The sequence below is a fragment of the Pongo abelii genome, chromosome 8 (assembly GCF_028885655.2).
Source record: "Pongo abelii isolate AG06213 chromosome 8, NHGRI_mPonAbe1-v2.0_pri, whole genome shotgun sequence".
In the NCBI taxonomy this organism is placed as follows: domain Eukaryota; kingdom Metazoa; phylum Chordata; class Mammalia; order Primates; family Hominidae; genus Pongo; species Pongo abelii.
The window spans coordinates 135,170,077-135,194,669 of record NC_071993.2 but is presented as its reverse complement, the minus strand read 5'-3'; the positions used below and the strand labels follow the sequence as shown (position 1 = coordinate 135,194,669).

Sequence of the window (24,593 nt, the reverse complement as noted above, 5' to 3'; positions counted from 1 at the left end):
ATGGGAGGATTCCTTGAGCCCAGGAGGCAGATTGCAGTGAGCCAAGATTGTGCCACTGCACCACTGCACTCCAGCCTAGGTGACAGAGTGAGACCCTGTCTCAAAAAAAAAAAAAAAAAGAGAGAGAGAAAGAGAAAAAAAATCAGAGTACTAACATTGCCAGATAAATTTCATAAAGAAAGCAATCTATAAGTTAAATAAAATGCACATCTAGATTATTTTAAAGCCTACATTTACTGTATAAAAGGGACATTGTTTTATATATAGGCTGGTCCTCCCAGACCCCTGGGTGGGATATGTGAGCTTGGGGCGGGGACAGGGGCTTGGAAAGCCGGAGAGGCGAAGAGCTGTCCTCAGCACCTCCCTGGTTCTTTCCAACACATTCGACTTGGGCGCTTCTCAGCACACACTGAACAAATATCTAAATGCTTTTGGGTGGAAAGATGCCAAACAGCTAGCTTAGCCCTTCCTGAGTTCTGGTCTGGCCAGGAAGGGAAGGAGCTGAATTTTCCAGAGAAGGAAAAGGTGAGCCTGAAACTTTGCTCCTGAATTTGCATGAAGTTGTTGGAAGAGCCAAGACCAGATTGTAGGGTCCTCACTTCTGGCTACTAAGACACGCAGCTGATCACTCAGCCTTCAGAAGGAAAGGGAATTGAATTCTTAGAAGGAATTCTCAATAAATATACAGGCTGTCTTTAAAGAGGCAAACAGCTTAAAGCAGCATTGACTTCTCCAACTTAAAGCAACATCGACTGAATATCAAAGCTGGCTCAGTCTGGGATGGAAATGGAGATGATCACTAATTACTCTGCTTTCACAGCAAACACAGCAGCTAACTGCTGACCATCCCATGTAGTCTTGAGTACAAGTGATTGGGGCCAGTGATGGATGAAGTGTACTTTGGAGTGTGCTGGGATGATACAAGCCACACCTCAGGTCACAGACAGACATTTCTGGTCAAGCCACAGACTCCAGGAGAACAGATGTACTTGTGGCCTTTGAAATGTCAGTTCCAACCAAAGGCTACCTAGGATGCTGGAAGCAAGTCTTCCCTGAGTGCTCAGCAATTGGAAACTGGTTCTTGGGCCACTGTGCTCACCTGCAGGGCTAAATCAACCTGTGTGTGAGCAATCATCTCTTTTTTTTGTGCCTGTGTTTTTTTGCCAAAATCTCCCTGCCAAATGTTAGGTCTGGCAGCATAGAGTACTAGTTAAGCCCTTCCTTCTGGAATCAGATAGAGTTTGAATCTCATTCTGACACTTAATACCCGAAGATCTCAGGCAGGCTTCTCAACCGTCCTAACTGGAGGCACCTGCAGAACACTCCTTGTGAACAGAAGCAGGCACAAGGGCAAGCAGATGGTGAAGATGAAATGAGAAAGACATCTGTAAGGCACCTGGTTGCACTGCGCCCAACACCTGATGGTTATTTAGTGACTCACTTCTCCCTCATTCGTTTGCTGATTCACCACTTGCTCTGGAGCCCTCACCATGGGCTGGGCATTGGACTAGATCCTGACTCTGAAAGTCAGGCTACAAAGTGCTCTGTCAAGCTGTTACCAGGCAAGAGAGCACAGATGACAGCCACACAACATCTGAGGGCAGCTTCCCAGTCAGGGAGCATGAAGGGGCAAGCTGGGGTCAGGAAGAGCACAGCTGAGACGGGAGGATACCTGGATGCCAGATGCTCTCGAAGATAGAATATATTGGCCAGACCAGGCAGATTAATGAGAGCTGTGAGTCACTAGAAAGACTAGGGGAGCTCTGTATGCTGCTGCTTAGAGAGATGGTCTTTGCTACAGGTCGTTGGGTGCGGATGGACAGACACACCCTCAGCTCAGGTGTCCTCACTCCTGCTGTGCCTTGCTGTGAGGGGGACGTGGAAGGGCCCCCTTCTTGCCTGTCTATGCACAGGGTGCTGTGTGAGCCAGGATTGTCAGCGTGGAGAGTGAGCAGGCAGAGAGGACAGGTCCGAAGTGGGAAGCTTTGGGGAAAAGGATGCGTTGTAACAGGCTTTAAAATTGTACTCGCTGGGTTAGCAGCAGGAGCCATAGTATTTGGTGAGGAGGAATCGCTTCTGAAAACCAGAAAGCAGGAGTCCTTGAAATGAAAGAGAATGTACGGGGAAAAGTACTAATACATTAGGGATTCCTGCAGCCCGTGGACAGTATCTTGAGGCTGAGTGAGACCCAGCCAGGGAAAACAAGCCACATGGACGAGTATAACATTGAAATGAGAAGGACCAGGATTTTAAATTTCAGTGCTGCTTTTGAACTTGATAAGAGTATGTTTTTCAGTGCACACAGGAATCTCGTAGAATAGTTCACTTTGACACAAAAGCTCCTATCCTCAGTGCGTCTCTCCAAGCGGTCTCAGACATTGAAACTGGTGGACAAGCCCCTCCTCCCAGGTCTGGCCCAGAAGACACCCATGTCAGAGACCCAAGGAAGGAGGGCTCTGCAGAGGTTTACTGTGAAACATTGCAGCTGGCTCTTTTCCTTGGGAATTTTACCTTCCCACCTCCCCCATGTACTTAAAGTCCTTTAATGAAACATATATCAAATACAACATGAAATAATTCTCCACTCTTCTGGTAACATCCTTATTCAGATTCTTACCAGGGTTTGCACCATATGTGGTCTCTGAAGTCGTAAACTCTTCACAGCTTGAAATACATCTAAAAGTCCCTCTGCTTTCACTCGTTCCAAAATGTTGCTGAGGGCTATGAATGTACCTGTTCGCCCAGCTCCGGCACTGCAGAGAAAAAGCACTTAATGCAGATCATCCAACTTGCACTTGGGGATGAGAAACAGAGAGGTGACAGCCAACCCCTGCATATCAGCACTGAAGCAACAATCGCTGAAAATGATCTGAATTTTTTTTTGATCATTTGTACATAGCACAACTTCTGAGCAAGATTTAGCAAATGTAAAATTCCTAAAACACCTCCTTAATTACAGTAGATCAATATTTTATAAAATAAGTCAGGACCAGTGACAAGTTTTTAAGCAAGTGTCACCATTTCCCCTCTTCCTGGTGTAGGGCAATGGTTCTCAAAATGTGATCCCTGGACCAGCAGCACGGTTGGCACCTGAGAACTTGTCAGAAATGCAAACTCTCCCAAGTTCAGGTCTAGGGAGGAGGTAATCCTGGCACACCCTCTCCTTACTGTGCCAGGGGTGTCTTCTGAAATGGGTGATGCTGAAAGGGAGAGGCGGTTTAAGGACATTCACAACCAGGAACAGTCAACTGACACTTCCCAGGAAGGCCGATTTGAGTCACCTCCATTTACCATGGTCATTTGCTGACAAACCCCACAAAAGCAGAGCCCAGGCCCTGGTAGGAGAGCCCAGGTGTACTGGGCTGGAGGAGGTGGGGTGGACCGGCCTCTTCCAGCAGGTCTTCTGGAGATGCCTGGCTGCCCTCCGCGCTCCATAATATCACGTGTGGGCTTATTCCAAGGCTCCTGTCCTGCCGCAATGATCAGTCCCGCATCTACCTTCCCACAAGTGGGATCTTGTTCACCTCTGCATCTCCAGTGCCCTATGGAACTCATTTCGAGTTTATCCTAAATGATTTCTTGGAAGGCGCCAGGAAAACCAAAAACCGAGGTGTGTGCTCCACCTACTGGCCAGGCCAGGAGTGCACCCTGGCGGGGTCCAGGCAGGGAGAGAGCTCTGCCAGCTATAAGGGGTGGGACAGTGGGTGGGGGTGAAAGGCAGTCACAAAGAGTGGGCGCCACCGGTGTGAGACAAGAAATGGAACTGCAGTTTTAGGAGCACATTAGCACCACCCAAGGATAGAAACGCCCCAAGCTCCTGCTTGGAAGAACCTTGCCAGGTGTCGAGGTCCCTGCCAGCAGAAGTGTGCAGCAGGATCAGAACCACAGAGGCACAGAAGGCAGGCAAGTGGGTGGCCCGTGGGCTTGACCAGATTTGCATATCTGCCCCGGGCATGCTGTGTTTCACGCTTTCACCTGTGGACTAAGCAGTGTCCCACGTGCCCAGGGTGTCCCTCTGCCTTTGGGCCTGACTTGGGAGCCAGGCTGAGGCTGCAGGACCAGCGTGGCTACAATCCCAGTCGGGACTCCTCATATGGCCAGGAATCCCAGCCCAGGGGAGAGGGCGGGTGTAGGCACAGCAGCCCAGCCAGGCAGTCTCTCAAAATCCACCCAGGAACTTGAAGTCCAGGAGTGTGTTCCTCCGAGCCCCTGCCTGGCAATTTTTGATGACTTCAAAAGCACATGGAAATGTGTGTTTGAGTGGTTTCCCAACTCCTCCCTCCGAAGTGCATTCTGCATGTATGTTAAGATGACATGTATGCATCTTATGTATGAAACGATGACATGTATGTACTTAAGTCGTGTGTGCATGTGTGTAAGGAGAGGTAGAGAGGAGACTCTAGGGAATACCATGGCCAGGGGCAGCGACCAGGCTCTGCTGCCCACAGCTGCGGGTAATGGGGGTGTGCAGCCTGTGTCCACCCCACCTGGAGGGCTTCGGACTGGGGGCTCACCTGCAGTGCACGGTGATGGGGTGGTTGCCCGTCTGCTGCTGCTGCTTCTGCACGGCTGCGATGAGGTCAATCATGCCTTTGCCCTCGGCCGGGATCCCAATCTCAGGCCAGCCGTGGAAGTGAAACTGGCGCACTACTCGGACCTGCTCCTCCTGGCGGGCCTGGGGCTGCAGGCAGGAGAGGGGGTCTCAGCGCCGCCTGCCTGCCGGGGAACAGACCCCAGCCCCATCTGCCCTCTCAGGGATTGGCCAAGGCTGGGAGCCCTCCCTGAGCCTTCTGTGCTGCCAGCGTCCCCACCGAGGCAGCCTGAAGGAGAAGGCTGAAACCTGCTTGCCCTAAAGAAGAAGGCAGGTGGCTGGCTGTGCTTCCCTCTGCAAGGGAGAGCAAGCCGTCCAGAGGACATCCCCTGGATCCCTGTGAGGACCGCCCAACCCCTACGGGATCCTTGGCAGCTCTGCTGGAGAGAAGGCAATCACTTTCTCAAGAAACCAGGGCCCCGCATTTCCCTTCAGAGCTCAAGTGAGCAGCATCTGAGTCTGGTGGCCGGGGTGGCTCTGTGGCTGGCATGGAGGAGACAGCGGCAGGTGCATTTTGTGGTACTGACTGTTTGGAGCTCAGCATCAAGTCCTGTGTACAAATGAGTCATCCTACCTATGGCTGACCCCAAGTTCTCATTCTTTGCCAAGGAGAGAGGATGAGCAGAACCAAGGACTCAGTGGAAATGGGGACAGTTGGGGGGCTCTGAGAAGGCACCTGGAGGAGGGCCCCAGAGAGGCCCCTGTGGCTTCATTAGTCCCCTTTGTTCTTCCTCCCCCAGCTAATGGCTAATATAATTCTCCTGAGAGATAAATGGGAGGTGGGCGGCCAGGGAGATGGGAATTGTACAGGAGGCCTGCCACTGTCTCTGAAACCCACTGGCCATTCATAGCCGATGGGACTAGGTGAAGGAACAGGACAGGTGCAGGGCCACATTCTGGTTCAATGACAAGCAGAACCCGGAGGGAGGGCGTGGTTCACTAAATTCACAAGCCTTTAAAGAGCTAGTTCAACAATACCTGATTGAGAGTGACCAGGAAGTCTCGTATACTGATGGCTTCTGAAAGGGTATCATTCTTTATCTCAATCGTTATTTCTCCATGAGTAACTGAGCCCTCGGTTGGCCAATACTGGTAGCATTTATCCTTAGGGGATAAAATAAAAATTTAAGTCTTGTAATAAATAATTTGCAGCTGGCGATTTTGAGTTTATAACGCAGAATTGTTCTCAAACCAGTTAATGTATTTCATCTGACCAAAAAAAAAAAACGTGAATATGAATATAAATGCCTATTAATGCTTGTTGACCCAGGGAACAGAAGAGAGTCTAGAAACAGACACACATATATATGAAACCTTAACATATGGCAGAAAGGAGAGATTCTTCAATAAATGGGGCTGGAAAAGCTGGTTTTCTACCTGGGGAAAATGAAATTGGATCCCTGACTCATACCCTACTAGGGTTGATGTGAGTGCCCCCAGCTCTTCCTAGAACTGGGCAGTGTACACCCTGCACTTCCAAGTGTAGTGGACTTGAACCTTAATAAAAATAAACCCAGATGGATTAAGGTTTAAGGTAAAAAACAAAACTGCGAAACTCTTGGAAGAAGAAATATCTTTTCACTTTGAGGTACACAAGGATTACTAGACAAGAGCCCAAACAGCTAACCAATCATGATGCAACAATTTGAAACATTGGATTACAGTAACATTCACTTCTCTTCATCAACAAACATCATTAAAAGAGTGAAAAGACAGGCCACAGATTGCAATAAGATGTTTGCAATACATAAAACCAATAAAGAATTAGTATCAAGATTATGTAAAGAGCTCCTATAAATCAATAAGAAAGGACAAATAACCCCATAGAAAAATCAGTGAAAGGCAGCAACAGGCATTTGACACAAGAGGAAATATGTCATCCACAAATATATGAAGTGATGGGGTTGACTTTGTAGGAATCAGAACGACGCAAATCAGAGCCACAAAAAGAAAATATTTACACAATAATTACACAATGAACGATATTTTGTTAATTTTCAATTAACAATAATTAAGACACCTTGAGAATATCATGCTAGGTATGTAGATGAATGATATCTCTTATACATTGCTGATGTCCACTTTGGAAAACAATTAGGAATTATCTTGCAAATTCAAACTTCCACATACTCTTCAATAGGGCATTTTGGCTCTTTGATACGTCTTAGTCCTAGTGCAGCATAAGACATGTACAAGAATATACAGGTAGGGAGAACACAGGGACACAGGAAGGAGAACAACACACACTAGGGCCAGTTGGCAGGTGGAGGGTGAGGGGAGGGAGAGCATTAGGACAAATAGCTAATGCATACAGGGCTTAAAACCTAGATAATGGGTTGACAGGTGCAGCAAACCACCATGCACATGTATACCTATGTAACAAAACTATACATTCTGCACTTGTATCCAGAACTTCAAGTTTTAAAAAAAGAATGTACAGGTAGCACTGTTTGTAAAACAATGAAATGAAACCAACTCAAGTGCCCATGACAGGAGAAGGAATACCTGAGCTAATGCAGGATATAGTTTGTGCGGTGGAATATAATGAAATAATGATGACGAATGAACCACAGCATAAGCATCAACATAGAAGAATATCAAAAGCACAATTCTGAGCGGAAGAAGTGTCAGAAGACAACATGCTGTAATGATGCTCTTTCTATAAAGTTCAAACACAAGTAAAACTAAACAACAGTCTCTGTAGGTATAAACAGATGTGATTTTAAAAGATTTTTTAAAAAGCAAAGAACATATCCACTAGGATGGCTTTAATCAAAAAGACAATGACAATGTTGGTGAGGACATGGAGAAATTAGAACCTTATATATTGCTGGTGGGAATTTAAAATGGGGCAGCTACCGAGGAAAACAGTCTGGCAGGTCCTCAAAAATGTTAAACAGTAAGTTTATGACATAGAGTTATGACGTGACCTAGCAATTCCCCTCCTAATATATACACTCCTAGGTGTATACCCAAGGGAAGTGAAAAAGCATGTCGGTACAAAAACTACCACCTGAATGTTCAAGCAGCATTTTTTTTTTTTTTTTTTTTTTGAGACGGAATCTCGTTCTGTCCCCCAGGCTGGAGTGCAATGGCGTGATCTCAGCTCAATGCAACCTCTGCCTCCCAGGTTCAAGCGATTCTCCCTGCCTCAGCCTCCCAAGTAGCTGGGATTGCAGGTTCCTGCCACCATGCCCAGCTAATTTTTGTATTTTTAGTAGAGACGGGGTTTCGCCATGTTGGCCAGGCTGGCCACGAATTCCTGACCTCAGGTGATCTGCCCGCCTTGGACTCCCAAAGTGCTGGGATTACAGGTGTGAGCCACCACACCCAGCCAAGCAGCATTATTTATAATAGCTCCAAAGCGGAAACAACCTAAATGTCCATCAACTGATGAATGGATACACAGCATGTGGTATATCCACACAAGCGAATACTATTTGCCAGTAAAAAAGAATGATTTACTGATTCATGCTACAACATAGATGAACCTTGAAAGCATGATGCTAAGTGAAAGAACCCAATCACAAAAGACCACATACTGTATGATTCCATTTATAATAATGTCCAGAATAGACAAACCCATAGTCAGGAAGCAGATTAGTTGTTGCTAGGGGTTAGGGGAAGGAAGGAACGGGGAGTGACTGTTAATGGTACAAGATTTCCTTTTGGGTTGATGAAAATGATCACAGATTAGATACTGGTGATGGTTGCACAACTTTGTGAATATACTACAATTCACTGAATTGTATCCTTTAAAAAGATGAATTGCATGAATTATAGGTGAATTATATCACAATAAAGCTGTTCCTTTTTAGAGCAAAGAAATAAAACCACAAATGCACAGCAGTAGTTATGTCTTGGGGGAGCACCCAGATAGATGTACATTGTTGGTAAACCTTGGGTTTACTGTTGTCTTCGTGTCTTGAAAAAAGTTGATAAATGTCTTTTTCTTCAACAGATTATGATCTTGGCCAATACCAAATGGCAGAATTTCAGGGCAGGTTAAATAACATGTAGGCTAAGAATAAAGGGCAGCGGGTAGCTATGGTTAAACCTCACTCCCAAAAAGGGAAAGGGTGAAATGAAACCTTTTTCATTTCCAATCTCTCTTCCTCTCTAGTGGTCCTGGCTTGGTCTCACCCATGTGTTTGCACTGATGGCAGGTGGGACATTTATAATGAACGGCGACAGTGCCTCAGGTGCACGGGCTGCCCCTGGAGGGACCAGGCTGGGCGGCACTCCTCACCTGCTCTCTCTCCTGCACCTCTGTCAGCATCACAATAGTGTGGGATTTCCATTCCCAGATCATCCTCCAGAAGTCCTCAACCGTGTGTGCCAGTGGCCCCTGGGTGGCGATGAAATAGTCCTTCTGTCGGTAGCCCTTCAAATGGAGGCGCAGAGGTTAGAGCCTGACTTCCTTCCATCCTGGCTCCATTACCTGCTCCCTAAGTTTAGGACAGCCTAAGGCCTAATGAGGAAAACTCTCTCATCCTCCATGGTCTGCACCAGACCCCAGTTGGCACGAGCACTCAGGCACACACCTGACAAGCAGGTCAAGAAGCTCGCTTATCTGAAACCATAATGGCCACCGTCAGCCCCTGAGGTCATCAACAAATGGGTACTATGAACTGGTAGTTGCCTGCGGCCACCTGAACAGCACCTGGTGGCTTAGATTCTAACATGTTTCTGTGTGTTTCAGCTAGATCAGCATGGAGCCCACCAGATTCTGGTACGATTTTCTCATCTGCAAATGGCAATATTCACACATACTTGGCTGCCATTCCCCCTTTTGCCCTTCTGCGAACTCCACTGTGCATGAGGACAGCTTCTGTCTGTGTGCCCTGAACACATAATTGTATTGTCCACGTGGGTACATATTGCAGAAATCACACAAGAGAAAGAGCACAGAGGCGGTGGATATATAATTGGTGTGTAACAGATACGTAAAAGAAAAATAACAATGTATTAAAAGCAGAATGAAAAAAGAGCCAATTACTTAGCAGCGAGTCTATGTCCTTCTATTTCCGAAGTCCATTTTTTTTTTTTTTTTGAGAGGGGGTCTCGCTCTCGCTCTGTTGCCCAGGCTGGAGTACAGTGGCATGATCTCGGCTCACTGCAACCTCAGCCTCCCGGATTCAAGCAATTCTCCTGCCTCAGCTTCCCGAGTAACTGGGATTACAGGCACCTGCCACCATGCCCAGCTAATTTTTGTATTTTTAGTAGAGACGGGTTTTGCCATATTGGCCAGGCTGGTTTCAAACTCCTGACCCCAAGTGATCTGCCCGCCTTAGCTTCCCAAAGTGTTGGGATTACAGGTGTGAGCCATCGTGGCTTGCCACTTTTTTTTTAAGCAAGTAATTCTGCTAACAAAAATGGTTGAGTTTCTGGAAACATGTCAATTCTTTCTCATTGTGCAAGCAAGCTAATCAAGTCTGTGGTCACGTGTGAAGAAAACACATCTGCATAAACACAACCCAGGCCAGCATACGTACGTCTATGAAGGATGCGTTGATGTAGTCTGTGTATTCTTGACCCCTTTTCATGGAAAGGATCACTCGGTTGAAGTCATCTGCAAAGCATTATCTTCCTTTAGTTATTACAAAAAGGGTCCCACCTTGCTAACTTTAATCCACTGCTACAAGCTTGCAAAATATAGATCCTATTAATAAAATCACTAGGTAAAGCCAACTCTTTGAAAAGTTTACATTATGAAAGAGGATAATTAAAATGGCCTAGGGGTATTTTTCTTTTTGAAGGAAAACTCTGAAAACAACCCAATTATCATTTTCATTTTTCAGGAATCGATATATTACATACCAAAATACAAGCACTAAAAATATCACACTGAAGGATTAAATGGAATGTGGCCAGGCGAGCAATCTAGGGTGGCCAGCAGGACACCGGGGCCCCAGAAAACCAGGGGCCAGAGTCTGAAGATGGCAGGGCCCCTGGGAGCTCTACTCGCCTGCAGTGCTCGGGGAGACCCTGCTGCAGCAGGCCTGCTCACAGCTGTTTCCAGATGGTGTTTGTTGAGCTGTGACTCCATCGAGGACACGTCTATAATGAGGCACACCCTCCTCCCAAGCGGGGCATCTCCCACCTTCCTCCCTGATTCCTCGGATCCCTGTGGAGTCTGCTTTTGGGCCTGGTTTCTCAGGTTTCTCTTTTTCCCACTTGGTGAGCCTCCCGACTCCCACCCCCTGCCCCCTGCATGTGGCCCTGTCTTCTTGCCAGCTTTGCCTCCACTCCTCCCACGTCTGCCAGGTCCTCCTTCCCTCTCCCATGACCTGGGTGGCAGACCAGTGTCCTGACTCCACCCCGGGCCCATTTCTTGTCCTCCTTAAGTCCACAGCCTTTTCCTAGATGGCCTCAGCTGGGTGGCTCAGGGCCCTCTGTGTAAGGGGGAGGCAGGCCTCTGCCCAGTCTTGGGGAGATAAGGAATGAGACAAGGAATCCCAAGTCATGCCTGCTGCAAATCTCCAGCTTCTGCGAAGCCCTCTCCTGCAATCCAGCCTCGGCTGCCCTCCCGCACCTGCAAGCTCATATGCCAAGCAGCTTGCCTGAGACCCATGCAGGACTGTTTGGGTCAGCTGGTGCTTCACACATGTCTTTTCTACCTGACACTTGATACAGCACACAGAAGCCCTTAGCCTGAGGCCAGAGGACACCCTGCTTTTGACCCTGGTGCACAGGGGTAAGTGGTCAATGGCTTCCCCAGGATGAAAGCCTCTGGCACCAGCCCCGCCCCAGCCCTGCCCAAGCCACGCCACGGGTGCCTTACACGGGATGATCTGGATGACCCTGGCCTTTTTCATGTTTGCCGGCAAGTTGCCCGTCCTCATGTTCTCCTTCATGATCCGGACATTTGTCAATTTCTGCAGCAGAGAAGGATATAATGACGCAGTTAAACCTCTGATGCTCCTGAGCACATTGCTCAGCCGAGGACTAGCGCTGCTGGCAAGGACACCTGCTCAAAGGAAACATTGCTCTCCACCCCAGGAAGCCTCCTTAGCACTGGGAAATAGAAACGTGTGCCCGGCAGGGCTGCTGTGAGGCTCTGAAAGCCACATGATCCTTCTTCCCTTGTAAATCACGGCTCAGGTATTGCCCCTGCTTTTTCTGAGGTCAGTTAAGGGGAAAGTGATTGAAAGAGGCTTCCTTTAAATGGTCACCTGTTTTCCTCGTGCCCTTGGCTGCTTACACCAGGATGGAGAGGAGGGTCAGCTGTTACTTACCCTGAACTCCTCCTCCAGCCCGATCTTGTCAAAGTGGGTGGTGGTGCCGTGCATGGTCTGCAGGTGCTTCTCCAGGGAGGACACGTCCAGCTCTGTGTCCCCGTAGAGGTAGTACTCGAGTAAGGCTTGGTAGATGAACGTGTACTGCATCTGCAGAGAGGCCAGGGGTGCCCACACCCTCAACTCTGCCCTGCAGTCTTGGCCCACGTGGAGCTTGGCAGACCAAAGGGGGCGGCTCTCTTCTTTTTCTCGTTTTGCCAACATAAGGAGGTGTGGGGCAAGGGTCAGAGTACCGGCCACGGATAATGACCATTTATGCCCTTGAGTAAGGAGAACGGTAGCAGCAGAGCCTCACATTGGTGAGCATGCCACGCACTGTGTACATGCGCCGTTTGGGGGAGTAGGATTGCCTCATCTCACATGAGGATACAAGGGAAAGATGAGGACGAGGGAGTCCCTGAGGTCTCACGCGTGGGCAGGGAGGGAAGCCAGGCCAGGCCTAGGCTGGTTCCCACGTGCCAGGGCCCTGCACACCTGTGTGGCGAAGGCATCAGGTTTGCTTTGGGAAGCTAGACCAGGGCAAGCGGAAGGCATGACTCACATCCGTTTGAACCATCTGAGGGCGCTGATTACGGATTCGAGACACAAATTCAAACACATCCACCTTCTGTTCCGCGTGCATCATGGCCATCATGGCATCGATCACAATGAAGGTGCCCGTCCGGCCCACGCCCGCGCTTTGGGGAAAGAGAAAGATGCTGCGTCGTGAGTCACACTTCTCCCGAAGTAAATGACAGGCCCCGAAGGTGCCTGCGCACCCAGGTCACTGGATGCAACTTTTTTTTTTTTTTTTTTGGTTAATTAGGAGCAAAGCCACAGTGCGGCCACCAGAGAGAGCTGTGGTCTCAGTAAAGTGATCTCAGGCGGGTCCTCTGATAGCCACCGACACTCTACTAAGAGGCTCATTAACAGCTGGTGCAGTAAGCCTCGGATTAGGCTGTGCGGAGAATTTTTCTCATTTACCAAACAGTGTCTTCTTCTTATATGTGTGATTGGCATCCTAGATCTGCCCCCCTGGGAGCAGAGGGACCTCAGATCAACTATGCAACAGCTCTGGTATCCAACCTCCCTCTGTCGAACCGGGCAAACCAAGTCACCTGACTCGGGGCATTAAGTGAGGTGGCATCTGTCAGATTACTGTTATCTGACCCTGCAAATTCCTCCCAGTATGAGCTACACTGGAGGGTGGGTGGGGTGGGGTCCAGCGTCTGCTTGGCCCCAGCAAGGGAGTGTTGCTCAGACTTGGGGAAAGCCCGTTCTGCGGGGGTTCCCGGACGGCTTCTCCTGAACACCTGCATGACAGGTGCAGAGCGCCTGCATCACTGCGTGCAGGTGGCTTTTGTCCCTGGCAGTGCTGTGATACTCAGAATGAACCTGTCTGTAACAGATGGAAACTTAGTATCTAATCAAAGTGATACCCTGGTGAGGCCAATCACTGCCAGGAACAAGTGGGGCTCTCTGTGGACAGGGGGCTGTGGTGTGGCCTTGGCTGTACATTTGAGTAATTTTTCGTGTTGTGCAAAGCCCATCCAGATGCCAGTCACAGGCTCCTCCCAGGCTGTCCTTCCCATCACCGGTGAGGAAACCAAGGCTGAAGTGGCAGCTGGCGAGGGGCAGCCTGGTCCTCGGACCCTGGTCTCCAGGACAGCGTGCTCTGGAAGACTCTGCTGTGGGGGCCCGTCTGAGCCGTGGTGTGCTCTTCCATAAGGACTTGTGTGTTGTTGGGGGGCTTCCTGTAGAAACCAGGGGGCTTTCCCTGGTTTCCATCTTGGTTCCCAGAGGTGACTTGGGATTCCCAGGGAGAGGTGAGGGCGGCCAAGCAGACCTACCCAGAACTCCATTCCCACCATCGACCGGAGCCTCTTGGCTTTGGTGGGTTTTATCGACTGGGATGAAGAGGGGGCTCTCTGAGCGTTCTCCTGTAGGGTTCTTGGGGCCTGGCTCAGTCACTGACATTTGTGTTCACATCAGCCCTGCCCAAACCTCTGCCCACCCTGATATGGGTGCCCTGGCATTGCCCATGAGGGTAAGTCCTCCCACTGTGGCCTGCCCTTGAGGGTCCCACCCCGTGGCCCCCCCAGCGTACCTACAGTGGACCACAATGGGTCCAGCGTGCACGGGGTTGAGCGTCTTTACTTTCTTGAGGAACTTCAGCATCCCAATGGGGGTAAAAGGCACTCCGAAGTCGGGCCAGCTGGTGAAGTGCAGCTGTGAGACCAGCCTGGGGGCTTTGCAGCCGTCGGGGAGCTGCTGCGGGGGACGCGGGGAGACGAGAGTGGGTGAAACAATCCTCCCCCTGCTCCCCCAGCATCTCATTCTGAGGACACCGTGGGCTCCCCAGTGCTGGGGCTGCAATGGGGGAGGGGCCCATCCACAGGGGGCCTGCCCGAGCGAGACAGCCTGGCCCTTACCCCTGCCGGCTCTGAACATGTGCTGCATTTGGGGCCACAGAACAGGGCCCGCAGCAACCGTCTATGCCCAGGTCAGGCAGGGCCCAAGCAGCCAGACACATCCCCAAAGTTGGTCTGTGTGCTCACAGAACCCCGTGCAAGTGGGGCGGCCATGGTCCGTTTTGCCTGGACAGTCCCACCTCAGGCCTGTGGTGCTGAGTAATCACCAACAGCACATCCTTCCTTGTGCAAAGCTGTCTTACATTTGGGAGGACAGATGATGCAGTCGGCCTGCTCTTTGGAGACTCCCAGACCTGCCCTCAGAGCCTCGCTCAGCTTTCGGACCCAGAGCCCATGAGTTTAATTCCCTTGCCCAGATCATGGAAGGTGATACACAGTGTATTTGGAAGTAGATGCGTGTGCATGTGTGTGTACATGTATGCATGTGTGTGTGCACATGTGTGCATGTATGTGTGGGTGAATGTGTGTGCACATGTGTGAATGTGGGTGCACATGTATGCATGTGTTTGTGTGCACGTGTGTGCATGTATGTGTGGGTGAATGTGTGTGCGCACGTGTGAATGTGGGTGCACATGTATGCATGTGTTTGTGTGCACGTGTGTGAATGTGTGTGGGTGTGTGTGCATGTGTGCATGTGTGGATGTGTGTGAATGTGCATTCATGTGCACCCATGTGCGTGTATGTGTGTGTATGTGTGTGCATGTGTGCACGTGTGTGTGTGAATGTGTGTGGATGTATGTGTGTGAATGTGCGTGTGTGGGTGTGTGTGCACGTGTGAATGTGTGCATGTGTGCATGTGTGGGTGCGTGTGTGTGCATGTGTGGGTGCATCTGTGTGCACATGTGTGTATGTGCGTGAATGTGTGTGCATGTGAATGTGTGTGGGTGTATGTGTGTGCACAAGTGTGAATGTGTGCATGTGTACATCTGTGGGGGGGGTGCATGCATGTGTACAGTTGCGTGTGTGTGTGCATGTGTGTGCCTGTGTGTGGGTGTATGTACGTGTGTGCATGTGTGTGCCTGTGTGTGGGTGTGTGTGCATGTGTGCATGTGTGTGCCTGTGTGTGGGAGTATGTGTGTGTGTGTGGATGTGTGTGCCTGTGTGCACCTGTGTGCACATTTCTGGGAGAGATGCGAGCAGGGGATAGGATAAGAATGATCAGCTCATCCTTTTCCTTTTTTGCTGTGGCTTCTTGGAACCTCAGACACTTATTTTGTGACCTAATTATGCCAATCACTCCATCTTTAAATCCTGACAAAATGGTCTTCTGTCTTTTCTCTATGGTTTTAAACTTTCTTCTATATCTTGATTTCATCTGCTTTGTATACAGGTATTTTTACTGATCTCTCTCTTAAACCTTTTGGGGTGGTGGAACTAGCAGACCCAAGTGTGGAAAATAACGAGGAGATTTCAGACACAATTCGGAAAGTGTTAGGAAAAAACCCCGTCTCCCAGTCAGTGTGTGAAATGTCACTGTGCTACTGAGGGAGGACCTCACCCCCAGGCCCCTCCAATGACTGGTCTTCCTCCGGGAGAGGCCCAGAGGAGTCGCTGGGAATTAGGAGCCCCCAGCACTGCCTGCAGACCCTTGTGCACCGGCCTCTGGTGTCTTGGCCCACTTGCATGTCTGCCCATCACAGCCTGGCCACTGCACCCTCTCAGCCAGGGCCGCAACAGTGCCGGGCTGGGAGAAAGCACTTCATAAATGCCAAAGGGTGTTAACTCTGGGCATCACGCTCTCTGAGAATGATCTTTCTGGAAGGTCAGCAACTAGAGATGCTTACTGGCTGTATGCAGAACTTCCGGATGGTGTAGTCGACCAAAACCACACAGTCCTCCACGCACACCCGGATGTTTCCATAGGTCCAGCAGCCTTGGTCAGGCCAGTACTGATGGCACTTTTCCTGCACGGAACAATTTAATAGAAGCAAATAGATTTGTGGGTGCAATGCATCATGACATCCCCCCACCCAACTACAGAAGGCCTCACACACACCACCTGGAGTCACACAGCTCCCACAGCTGAGAAACAAGTTCACGTGTGTCGACCTCTTGAATGGGGAAACTGAGGCTGCATAACTGGTGAAAGGCAGCCTTGAGACTATGACTAGGATGCCCCAAGGCTTTCTGATGTAGACACCAACAATGTCTCATTTCTTCATTCATTCATGAATCCCATACATGTTATTAACTGACCATCAACCAGTTATGCTGAGCCTGTAGCCTTCAGAGCTGGACACCGAACTCCAAATGACCCTCAGGCCAGAGGGCAAGGATGGTGCTCCCCCCAGACATGTCCCACTGGATTCAGCAAATGGTGTTTTTACTGCTCAGTTCACTAAGGACAAAGTTAATGTGCACCACTGCCAGTCTGCCATTCAAGAGTGATGAACCTATGATTGGTCTAATCTTCATTTTTCTCTAGCAGGGAAGAGGCTGCCGTGGAGTCTGCAGAAGAGGGTGCATTGCTACAGACAGGCCCATTTCTTTACCTTCCCAACCTCTGAAGCAACAATGACCCAAAATACACGTTCCAGGAGCCCTTTCATTTTGCAGCACCGCCTGCAGCACCTGCCGGTGGTGTCCTCCATCACTTCACGAGTGAACAAGGACCCACCTCAAGGGGGAAGAGATCTACTTCATCTGCCAGAGAAACATCTCTGGAATGGAACAAGCCTGCCAATCGTCAGAGAATGTATTCAGGGAATGGCCCCTGAGCAGCACAGCTCGTGGTCAAGCCTCCAGGATTAAGTCTTATGAAACAAACAGCATGACGGCTACGGACAACTTCCCCTCCCTACACCTGGCTCCGGGCGGGGCTGCGGGTCACAGGCCATCTCTGATGCAGCCCAGGGGAATTGCAAATGCCTACATGTCCCGGTTTGGGTGAGTCTTGGCCCTATGGGGAGCCCTGGGGACCCTCCTGAGCTTCTCACCTTGAAAGGCTCTCCGGTAGGAACTGAGAATGTGTCTCAGCCTCTCAAGGGCTCAGTGTTGGTGGCTGGTTTTATACCCCCTCCCTCTGCCTCCCTCCCACCCGATCATGAGATGCCAGGGCAGCTGTGTTTTGCAATGCAGAGCCCAGGATGTGGAAGCCAAGGAAACCACAACAGAAGTGTGAGCAATTAAGAAAAAGGGAACTCTATTGAGAAATGATTTCATCTGAATTGGTGAGAATGAGGACGTGGCAGCAGCCCAGCACTGAGTCACAGGAATGGAAAAATCCAGCAGGAGGCTATGGAGGAAGATGGAGAGAAAATGCCAGTGACACTTTCAGCAGAATGACTGAAAGAGGGAAGTGAGGGCGTCCTTGAGCCCCACTGCTTCTGTGCTGGTCTCATGCTTGGAGCACCAGCCCCAGGAAGACGGATCCCTATGGGCCGCGGGTCACAGGGGACCCTGAGGCTCCTGGTGAAGGGTCAGCCTCCTTTTCCCTCGCGTGGGTGTCCTCCTCCGTGACCGCTACAGCGCAGGCAGAGTGAAGAGTCCTGGGCTGGGAATCCCCTGCTTCCCTCTGTCACTCTTCCCCATGACAAAGCATGACAAGGGCAAGATTGGCAAGGGCAAAGGGGTGGCCCTCCGCAGCCCTGTTTCAGCTCCCCCCAGAGCAGAACGAAAGCCCCCATCCTATTCCTGACCAGAAACGGTGGCTGGAGGCTGCTTCCTGTGTTTTGGGTGGCAATTAGTAAGCTGGCACTGTGGGGACCAGAGCACCTCCCAGCCTTCCCTTCCTGTGGGCTCCTGCCACCCATCTTCTGCCCCAGCTGAGCTCCCCAAGGCCTGGTACTCCCATCTAAAAATGGCAGCCCTTCCCCACAGTCCTCGCTACAATGCCTGGGAACTGCTGGGGCCAGGCCAGCAGACGACTGAGGAGCTCAGGACACAGCAGGCCCTGAGAAGGGCTGGGCAGGACACACGGCTCCCACTGAACAGGGCCTTCATGCCAGAACACGCCAGAAGCACAGCCTCCTAACTTCGCCCCACCTGTGGCAAGTGTCCCTCAGGCTCCCAGTTCTTCTTTCATTCTGGAGAGTGAGCTCATTGCCTATGGCATGGCTCCCTGCCTGTCACTCAACCCCGCCCCTGCACCCAGGCTCCCCACAGCCCCCACTCACTTCTCAGCCCTGAATTTGAGCCCCTATTCCTGAATTTGAGCACCTGGGACAGAGCTGGCCCAGCACAGCAGATGCTAATGAGTACTTGTTACATTAGGAAATGAATCAGTTCAACTTTTCTTCTTTGTCAATGATTCAAATTCTTATAACGTACATGCATCCTTTTTTGAATTAGAAACAGCTAATTAAATATATTCGGATGACAAATCAACATTTCTTCAATATACCACGTTTTTCAAATGCATTTCTCTAGTCTGGATAATAAGCATGAAATCATGTTCATTTCTAGTCTGAGGTCTGCCGCATGACATGCTCAACATCCTAAAACTAACTTCTAAGATTCATGTCTCCCATCAGGCAGGCAGAGCCATGGGGCCGGCCGGGGGCCACTCTTACTTGGGAAAAAAAGGAAACTCTTGTGTCATTGTGTTATCACAGATTAGATAACAGTGAGATGCTGGAGACACAGGGGATTTGTTTCGTGACGAAAATGCTGTAAGCCACTGAATGTGTTTGGGTTTTTTCTGCAGTGATAGTGGGAGGAAGGGAGGGAAGTAGGAAAAGGAAGTGGTAAGAACATCCCCAGCCCGGCAGCAGCAGCTGAAAGGAAGTGATACCAGGGCCAGATGCCTGGAACTCACCTCTTTCCTTTCTTTCAAGTTCGTTAACATGACGATGGTCGCAGACTTTTGCTCCCAGACCATTCTCCAGAAGTCGTTAACCGTTTCCTGTTTGGGGCCTGTGTGTAGAGGACAATTCCGAAGTCAAAAGGCATGAAGGGAAGTCCCTTTGGGGTCTCAGCCCTGGCACCCTGGCCGTTGGCCCCTGGACAGCTGTTCACTCCCTTCTCGGGCTTGTTGGGGACACACACGTCATGCCCTGAAGCGTTCCGGAACCGGTAGGGGCTGCCTGTCCTGCCACTCACCCACTCCAGCTAGGAACTCCTCAGTGGGCAAGATAATTGGGCCCTGGTTGAGTTATGACGTTCACAGGTAAGAAGCAGGGTTCAGATGAGGGCTGGGTCTACAGCCAAGTGTGGGAGAGCTGGTAAAAGCCTTGGGAGGGGCAGAGACTGGCCAGCCTCACCCTGCATTCCCAATCCCCTCCTCTTTGCCAAAATCGTACTCTCAGCATGGTGCTGTCCAATACGATATGAGCTAAAGTCTCTCGGGAGGGGGAGCTGAACAACAGACAAAGTGTCACTAGGAGAAAGTCCTCTGCCCCCATCCGCTTCCTGTCTGAGCTGAGGCTATTTTGCAGCCCCGAGCTAAGCGCTACGTGCTGAGGGGGATGGGCTGGGAGATAAGGAAGCCCCTGGCCCTGCTGCTGTCCTGCCCTGGGCTGGCTCCCTGTGGGTGTCTGCTGGCAAGAGAGAAACACATGCTTTCATCTGCTTCAGCCAGGATCGTCAGGTTTCCTGAGGTTTCCACCTGGGCACATTCCTGATGGCCTCTGCGTGCGCACATGTGTGTCCTTTTTTCTTAGAGATCCTGCATTTGTAACAACTTCCCAGGTGATTTTGATGTACGCTGAATTTCAGAGCTCATTGCCCTAAAGACTCCTGCCTGGCCTAAGAGTAAGGAAGTCTGAGGAATCTGGTTTCAGCTCCACTGATATCTAACTGCACGCGCACCAGGTCCTGCAGATGACCACCTCTGGTGGAACGGAGTGATGCTGGATTCAGTACGCAACACACAAGGTTGAGCCCTGTGCAAGGTGAAGGGCGCGTTTTCACGGCTGAAGTATCTTCTTAGTTACGGCCTTGATCTGAAAAGCTATTCACCCCACTCCCCCCACCCAAACTTGGGGGCCATGTAGGGCTCAGCCAGCTGAGAGAAATTCAAGGTTATCTGATGCAAGTATTAACATGCTGGAATGGCAGCCGGGGCCACTGCATGCCCTGTGTTCACACCGTATAGGTGTGGGAATAAGTAAGTGTGTGTTTCTCTGTCTACACATATCTGTTGTGTGAATGGATATCTAACATGTCTGTTAGGTGTAAACACACACACACAAATCCAGTATAAGTCCTTGGTCTTGTTGGCATACAGAGAAGGAAATAAGAGCTACTCACATCATTTTACCAAAAATACATTCAGAAATTAATAAAAAGCTTACCTTGAGCTGCTATGAATTTATTCTTCTCTTTGTAACCCTAGAAAAAATAACATCAGATTTATAGTTTTTCAGAATTATCTTTGCTGAAAGGATTTGTTGTTGTTGCTGTTAGGAAAGCAATACATATTCACCATGGAAAATTTACAAAACACAGGAAAAGGCTAAGAAAAGAAAACTCACCAGCAATTCCAGAAATAACAAATCCTATTTAATACGTCCCCTCTCTAGTCTGTTTTTCTGCCAAACCTTTCCCAGACTCACCCACAAGCAGACATGCAGACATTTCTGTCCTCTAATTGGGTGAACATGTACAATTTATTTTATGTTGTATTTTTAATGAGACTTTTATAATTGATATTAAATGATCTTTTAAAGATCAATACAAATGGAGTTCTAATAGTCCACTGCACATGGTTTTACCACAATCTGTTTAACTGCCCATGCTCCCTGTTCTATTTGGTCAGGAATATACATAATGCTGTAGTGAACATCCTCTGTGCTCATCTCTGTCTCTTGAAATCAAATTCCCAGATGCTGATGCTAGCTTGTAAAGCACGGGCGGTTCTGTGCCCTTTGTGCTTATGGCCAAACTGCCCAGAAAGGTTGTGACAATTTACACTCCGGGCACCAGACAAGAAAGTGCTTACTGCTCATGCCCCAGCTGGGCCCGGGGAACAAGAAACCTCTGCCCACTTACATCTATGTAGGAAGCATTGATGTAGTCCGAACAGGGAATTCCATCCACTTGGCTCAGAATCACTCTAGAATGGTCATCTGGAAAAAACCCAAACAAAGCCAAGATCTTAGGACCAGGAATCACAGTGCTGTCTCTTCCAGAAATCACAGTGCTGTCTCTTCATCTGCAGTGTCAGCTCCTGGGAAGGGCAAAAGCAGCTTCACAGCGACACCAGGGGTGGCAGAGATGTTCTTCCTCAACATTCCCATGGAAAACACTAGTGTCCCGAGAGAGAATGCACCTGCTTTGGTGAACACTGACTGTCTCAGCTGTGGGACGACGACAAGGGTAGGATTTCAGCATCCAGGACGGGGGCTGCTGGGTCATTACATAGCAAGAACGGCAGAACGTGCCAGGCCCCTGGCAGTGCAAGGGCTGTATTTTATGAACCCTGCACTGGGCCCCAGTATTGCCAAGTGTGGGTGCACTTAAAAGAGCCCCAGGACAGGAGAACTGGGTCCATTCTCCCAGGCTTCCCAGGGAAATGAGCACCAGCCCCACGAGGATAAGTGGATGTGGGGGTCTAGGACTGGGGACTCTGACCCTCAGTCCCACCACCAGAGTCTGCCCCAGAGCTGGAAGGCGAGCACAGTGAGGAGTGTCTGGTAGATCCAGCCTGTTGCACAAGCAGTGTTCCAGGGTAGAAGGCTGACCGTGGAGTGCTCTGTGTGTGGGGTGTGTGTGTGCGTCTGGATGTTTGTGGTGTGACTGGTGTACTGTGTGAGCCTGATGTGTGTGGTGTGTATACTGGTGCAAGCATGTTGTGTGTTGTGTCTGTTTGTGGTATCTGTGAGTATGTAAGCGTGGTGTGTGCTGTGTGTATTTTTGTGGTATGAGTGGTGTAGTGTGTGTATGATGTGTGTGTGGTGTATACTTTGCTATGAGTGTGCTGTGTGTGGTGTATAGTGTGTGACATAGTGTGTGTGGTGTGTGTGTAGTGAGTGTGGTGTGTGTGTATTGTGTGTGTGGTGTGTGGGTGTGTATGTGTGTAATGTATGTGTGGTGTGTGTGTGGTGTGTATGGTGCATGTGTGTAGTGTGTGGTGTATGTGTGGTGTGCATGTGTGTAGTGTGTGTGCTGTGTGAATGTGTGCATGTGGGTTTGGTGTGTATGTGTAGTGTGTGTGTGTGTGTGTAGTGTGTGGTATGTGTGTGGTGTGTGTGTGGTGTGTGTGATATGTTTGTGTGGAGGTGGAGTGTGTGGTGTGTGTGTGTGTGTATGTGCAGTGGGTGTGTAGTGTATATGTCATGTGTGTGTGTATGTAGTGTGTGTGTGTAGTGTGTATGTGTGTGTATGTGTGGTGGGTGTGTAGTGTGTATGTTGTGTGTGTGTATGTCGTGTGTGTATGTCGTGTGTGTGTATGTGGTGTGTGTGTGCATGTCGTGTGTGTATGTCATGTGTGTATGTAGTGTGTGTATGTAGTGTGTGTATGTCATGTGTGTATGTCGTGTGTGTATGTCGTGTGTGTATGTCATGTGTGTGTATGTCGTGTGTGTAGTGTTGTGTGTCGTGTGTGTGTATGTCGTATATCATGTGTGTGTATGTAGTGTCTGTGTATGTAGTGTGTGTGTAGTGTGTGTATGTCGTGTGTGTATGTCATGTGTGTGTATGTCGTGTGTGTCATGTGTGTATGTAGTGTGTGTATGCAGTGTGTGTATGTAGTGTGTGTATGTCGTGTGTGTATGTCGTGTGTGTATGTCATGTGTATGTTTATGTCGTGTGTGTGTTGTGTATGTAGTGTGTGTGTCATGTGTGTATGTCGTGTGTGTGTAGTGTGTGTGTATGTCGTGTGTGGGTGTATGTCGTGTGTGTATGTCGTGTGTGTAGTGTGTGTGTATGTAGTGTGTGTGTAGTGTGTGTGTATATGTAGTGTGTGTAGTGTGTGTGGTGTGTGTGTAGTGTGTATGTCGTGTGTGTATGTCGTGTATGTATGTCATGTGTGTATGTAGTGTATGTGTGTATGTCGTGTGTGTATGTGGTGTGTGTGTGCATGTCATGTGTATGTCATGTGTGTACGTAGTGTGTGTAGTGTGTGTGTATGTAGTGTGTGTATGTCGTGTGTGTATGTCGCATGTATATGTAGTGTGTGTCATGTGTGTATGTCATGTGTGTGTCATATGTGTATGTAGTGTGTGTGTAGTGTGTGTAGTGTGTGTGTATGTAGTGTGTGTGTCGTGTGTGTAGTGTGTGTGTATGTAGTGTGTGTGTCGTGTGTGTGTAGTGTGTGTATGTCGTGTGTGTATGTCACGTGTGTATGTCATGTGTATGTTGCGTGTGTATGTCGTGTGTGTATGTCATGTGTGTATGTAGTGTGCGTGTCGTGTGTATGTAGTGTGTGTGTATGTAGTGTGTGTGTAGTGTGTGTGTATGTCGTGTATGTCATGTGTGTATGTAGTGTGTGTGTAGTGTGTGTATGTAGTGTGTGTATGTCATGTGTGTGTATGTCATGTGTGTGTAGTGTGTGTGTGTAGTGTGTGGGTGTACATAGTGTATGTCGTGTGTGTGTATGTAGTGTGTGTAGTGTGTGTGTATGTAGTGTGTGTATGTAGTGTGTGTAGTGTGTGTGGTGTGTGTGTGTAGTGTGTGTGTATGTAGTGTGTGTGTATGTCGTGTGTGTATGTCGTGTGTGTATGTCGTGTGTGTGTATGTAGTGTGTGTAGTGTGTGTGTATGTAGTGTGTGTATGTAGTGTGTGTAGTGTGTGTGGTGTGTGTGTGTAGTGTGTGTGGTGTGTGTGCATAGTGTGTGTGTATGTAGTGTGTGTGTATGTCGTGTGTGTATGTAGTGTGTGTATGTCGTGTGTGTGTGTGTAGTGTGTGTGTACACACACGTCACGGCTCCATCATGACTTTTGTGGGTCACAGTCACTTCTGCCTTCGCAGCTTCCTCCATAGAACTATTAAGAAGGTTGTCTTAGGACTGGGTTGGTCGCCAGTGAAAAGATGCACTCCAGAATGGGTTTTGCACATTTTGTTTGTGATTTGAAGAGAAATGAAGACGTTTCCATGGGCCTCTAAAAGTGCTGTGGGCCTGGCCCTGCTCCTCCTGTGACCTTTCCCAGGAACGTCTGGCTCGGCCAGGCTGGGACCAGGCTGGTTCTGAGGATGTTTCTGCTGCACTGGGCACAGAGTCTGGCGTGTGGTAGAAGCTTAGGGTCTCCTTCCTGACTCATTACTGAGTAACTCTAGGTCCTCTCCCTGCTTTCTCTGCTTAGTCTCTGATCAGGGTGGGTTGTGTTTGTGGTGTTTGTGGCGTTTGTGATGGGGAGCCGGGCAGCCCCCAGGTCATGCCTTGTTTGTCTCATCTTCATCTGGAAGGCTGCCAG

General features: G+C 49.4%; 1 protein-coding gene across 9 annotated transcripts in view; it reads right to left on the bottom strand.

Annotated features, from left to right (window-relative positions):
- The window catches only part of PTPRE (protein tyrosine phosphatase receptor type E), a 185,750-nt gene that overhangs the window by 6,096 nt on the left and 155,061 nt on the right, over positions 1-24,593 (bottom strand). For 8 of the 9 annotated variants that reach the window (XM_063727818.1, XM_054523061.2, XM_054523057.2 and 5 more), the window contains 13 exons: positions 21,231-21,307; positions 20,534-20,570; positions 19,057-19,154; positions 16,085-16,204; positions 13,976-14,139; positions 12,431-12,566; positions 11,830-11,979; positions 11,376-11,469; positions 10,087-10,163; positions 8,841-8,975; positions 5,570-5,695; positions 4,515-4,681; positions 2,618-2,753 (listed from right to left, as the gene is read on the bottom strand). In XM_063727818.1, the coding sequence (XP_063583888.1) occupies positions 2,618-2,753; positions 4,515-4,681; positions 5,570-5,695; positions 8,841-8,975; positions 10,087-10,163; positions 11,376-11,469; positions 11,830-11,979; positions 12,431-12,566; positions 13,976-14,139; positions 16,085-16,204; positions 19,057-19,154; positions 20,534-20,570; positions 21,231-21,307 (1,517 nt within the window). The remainder of the gene's footprint in view (positions 1-2,617; positions 2,754-4,514; positions 4,682-5,569; positions 5,696-8,840; positions 8,976-10,086; positions 10,164-11,375; positions 11,470-11,829; positions 11,980-12,430; positions 12,567-13,975; positions 14,140-16,084; positions 16,205-19,056; positions 19,155-20,533; positions 20,571-21,230; positions 21,308-24,593) is intronic. The other variant, XM_063727817.1, reaches the window with a different exon arrangement.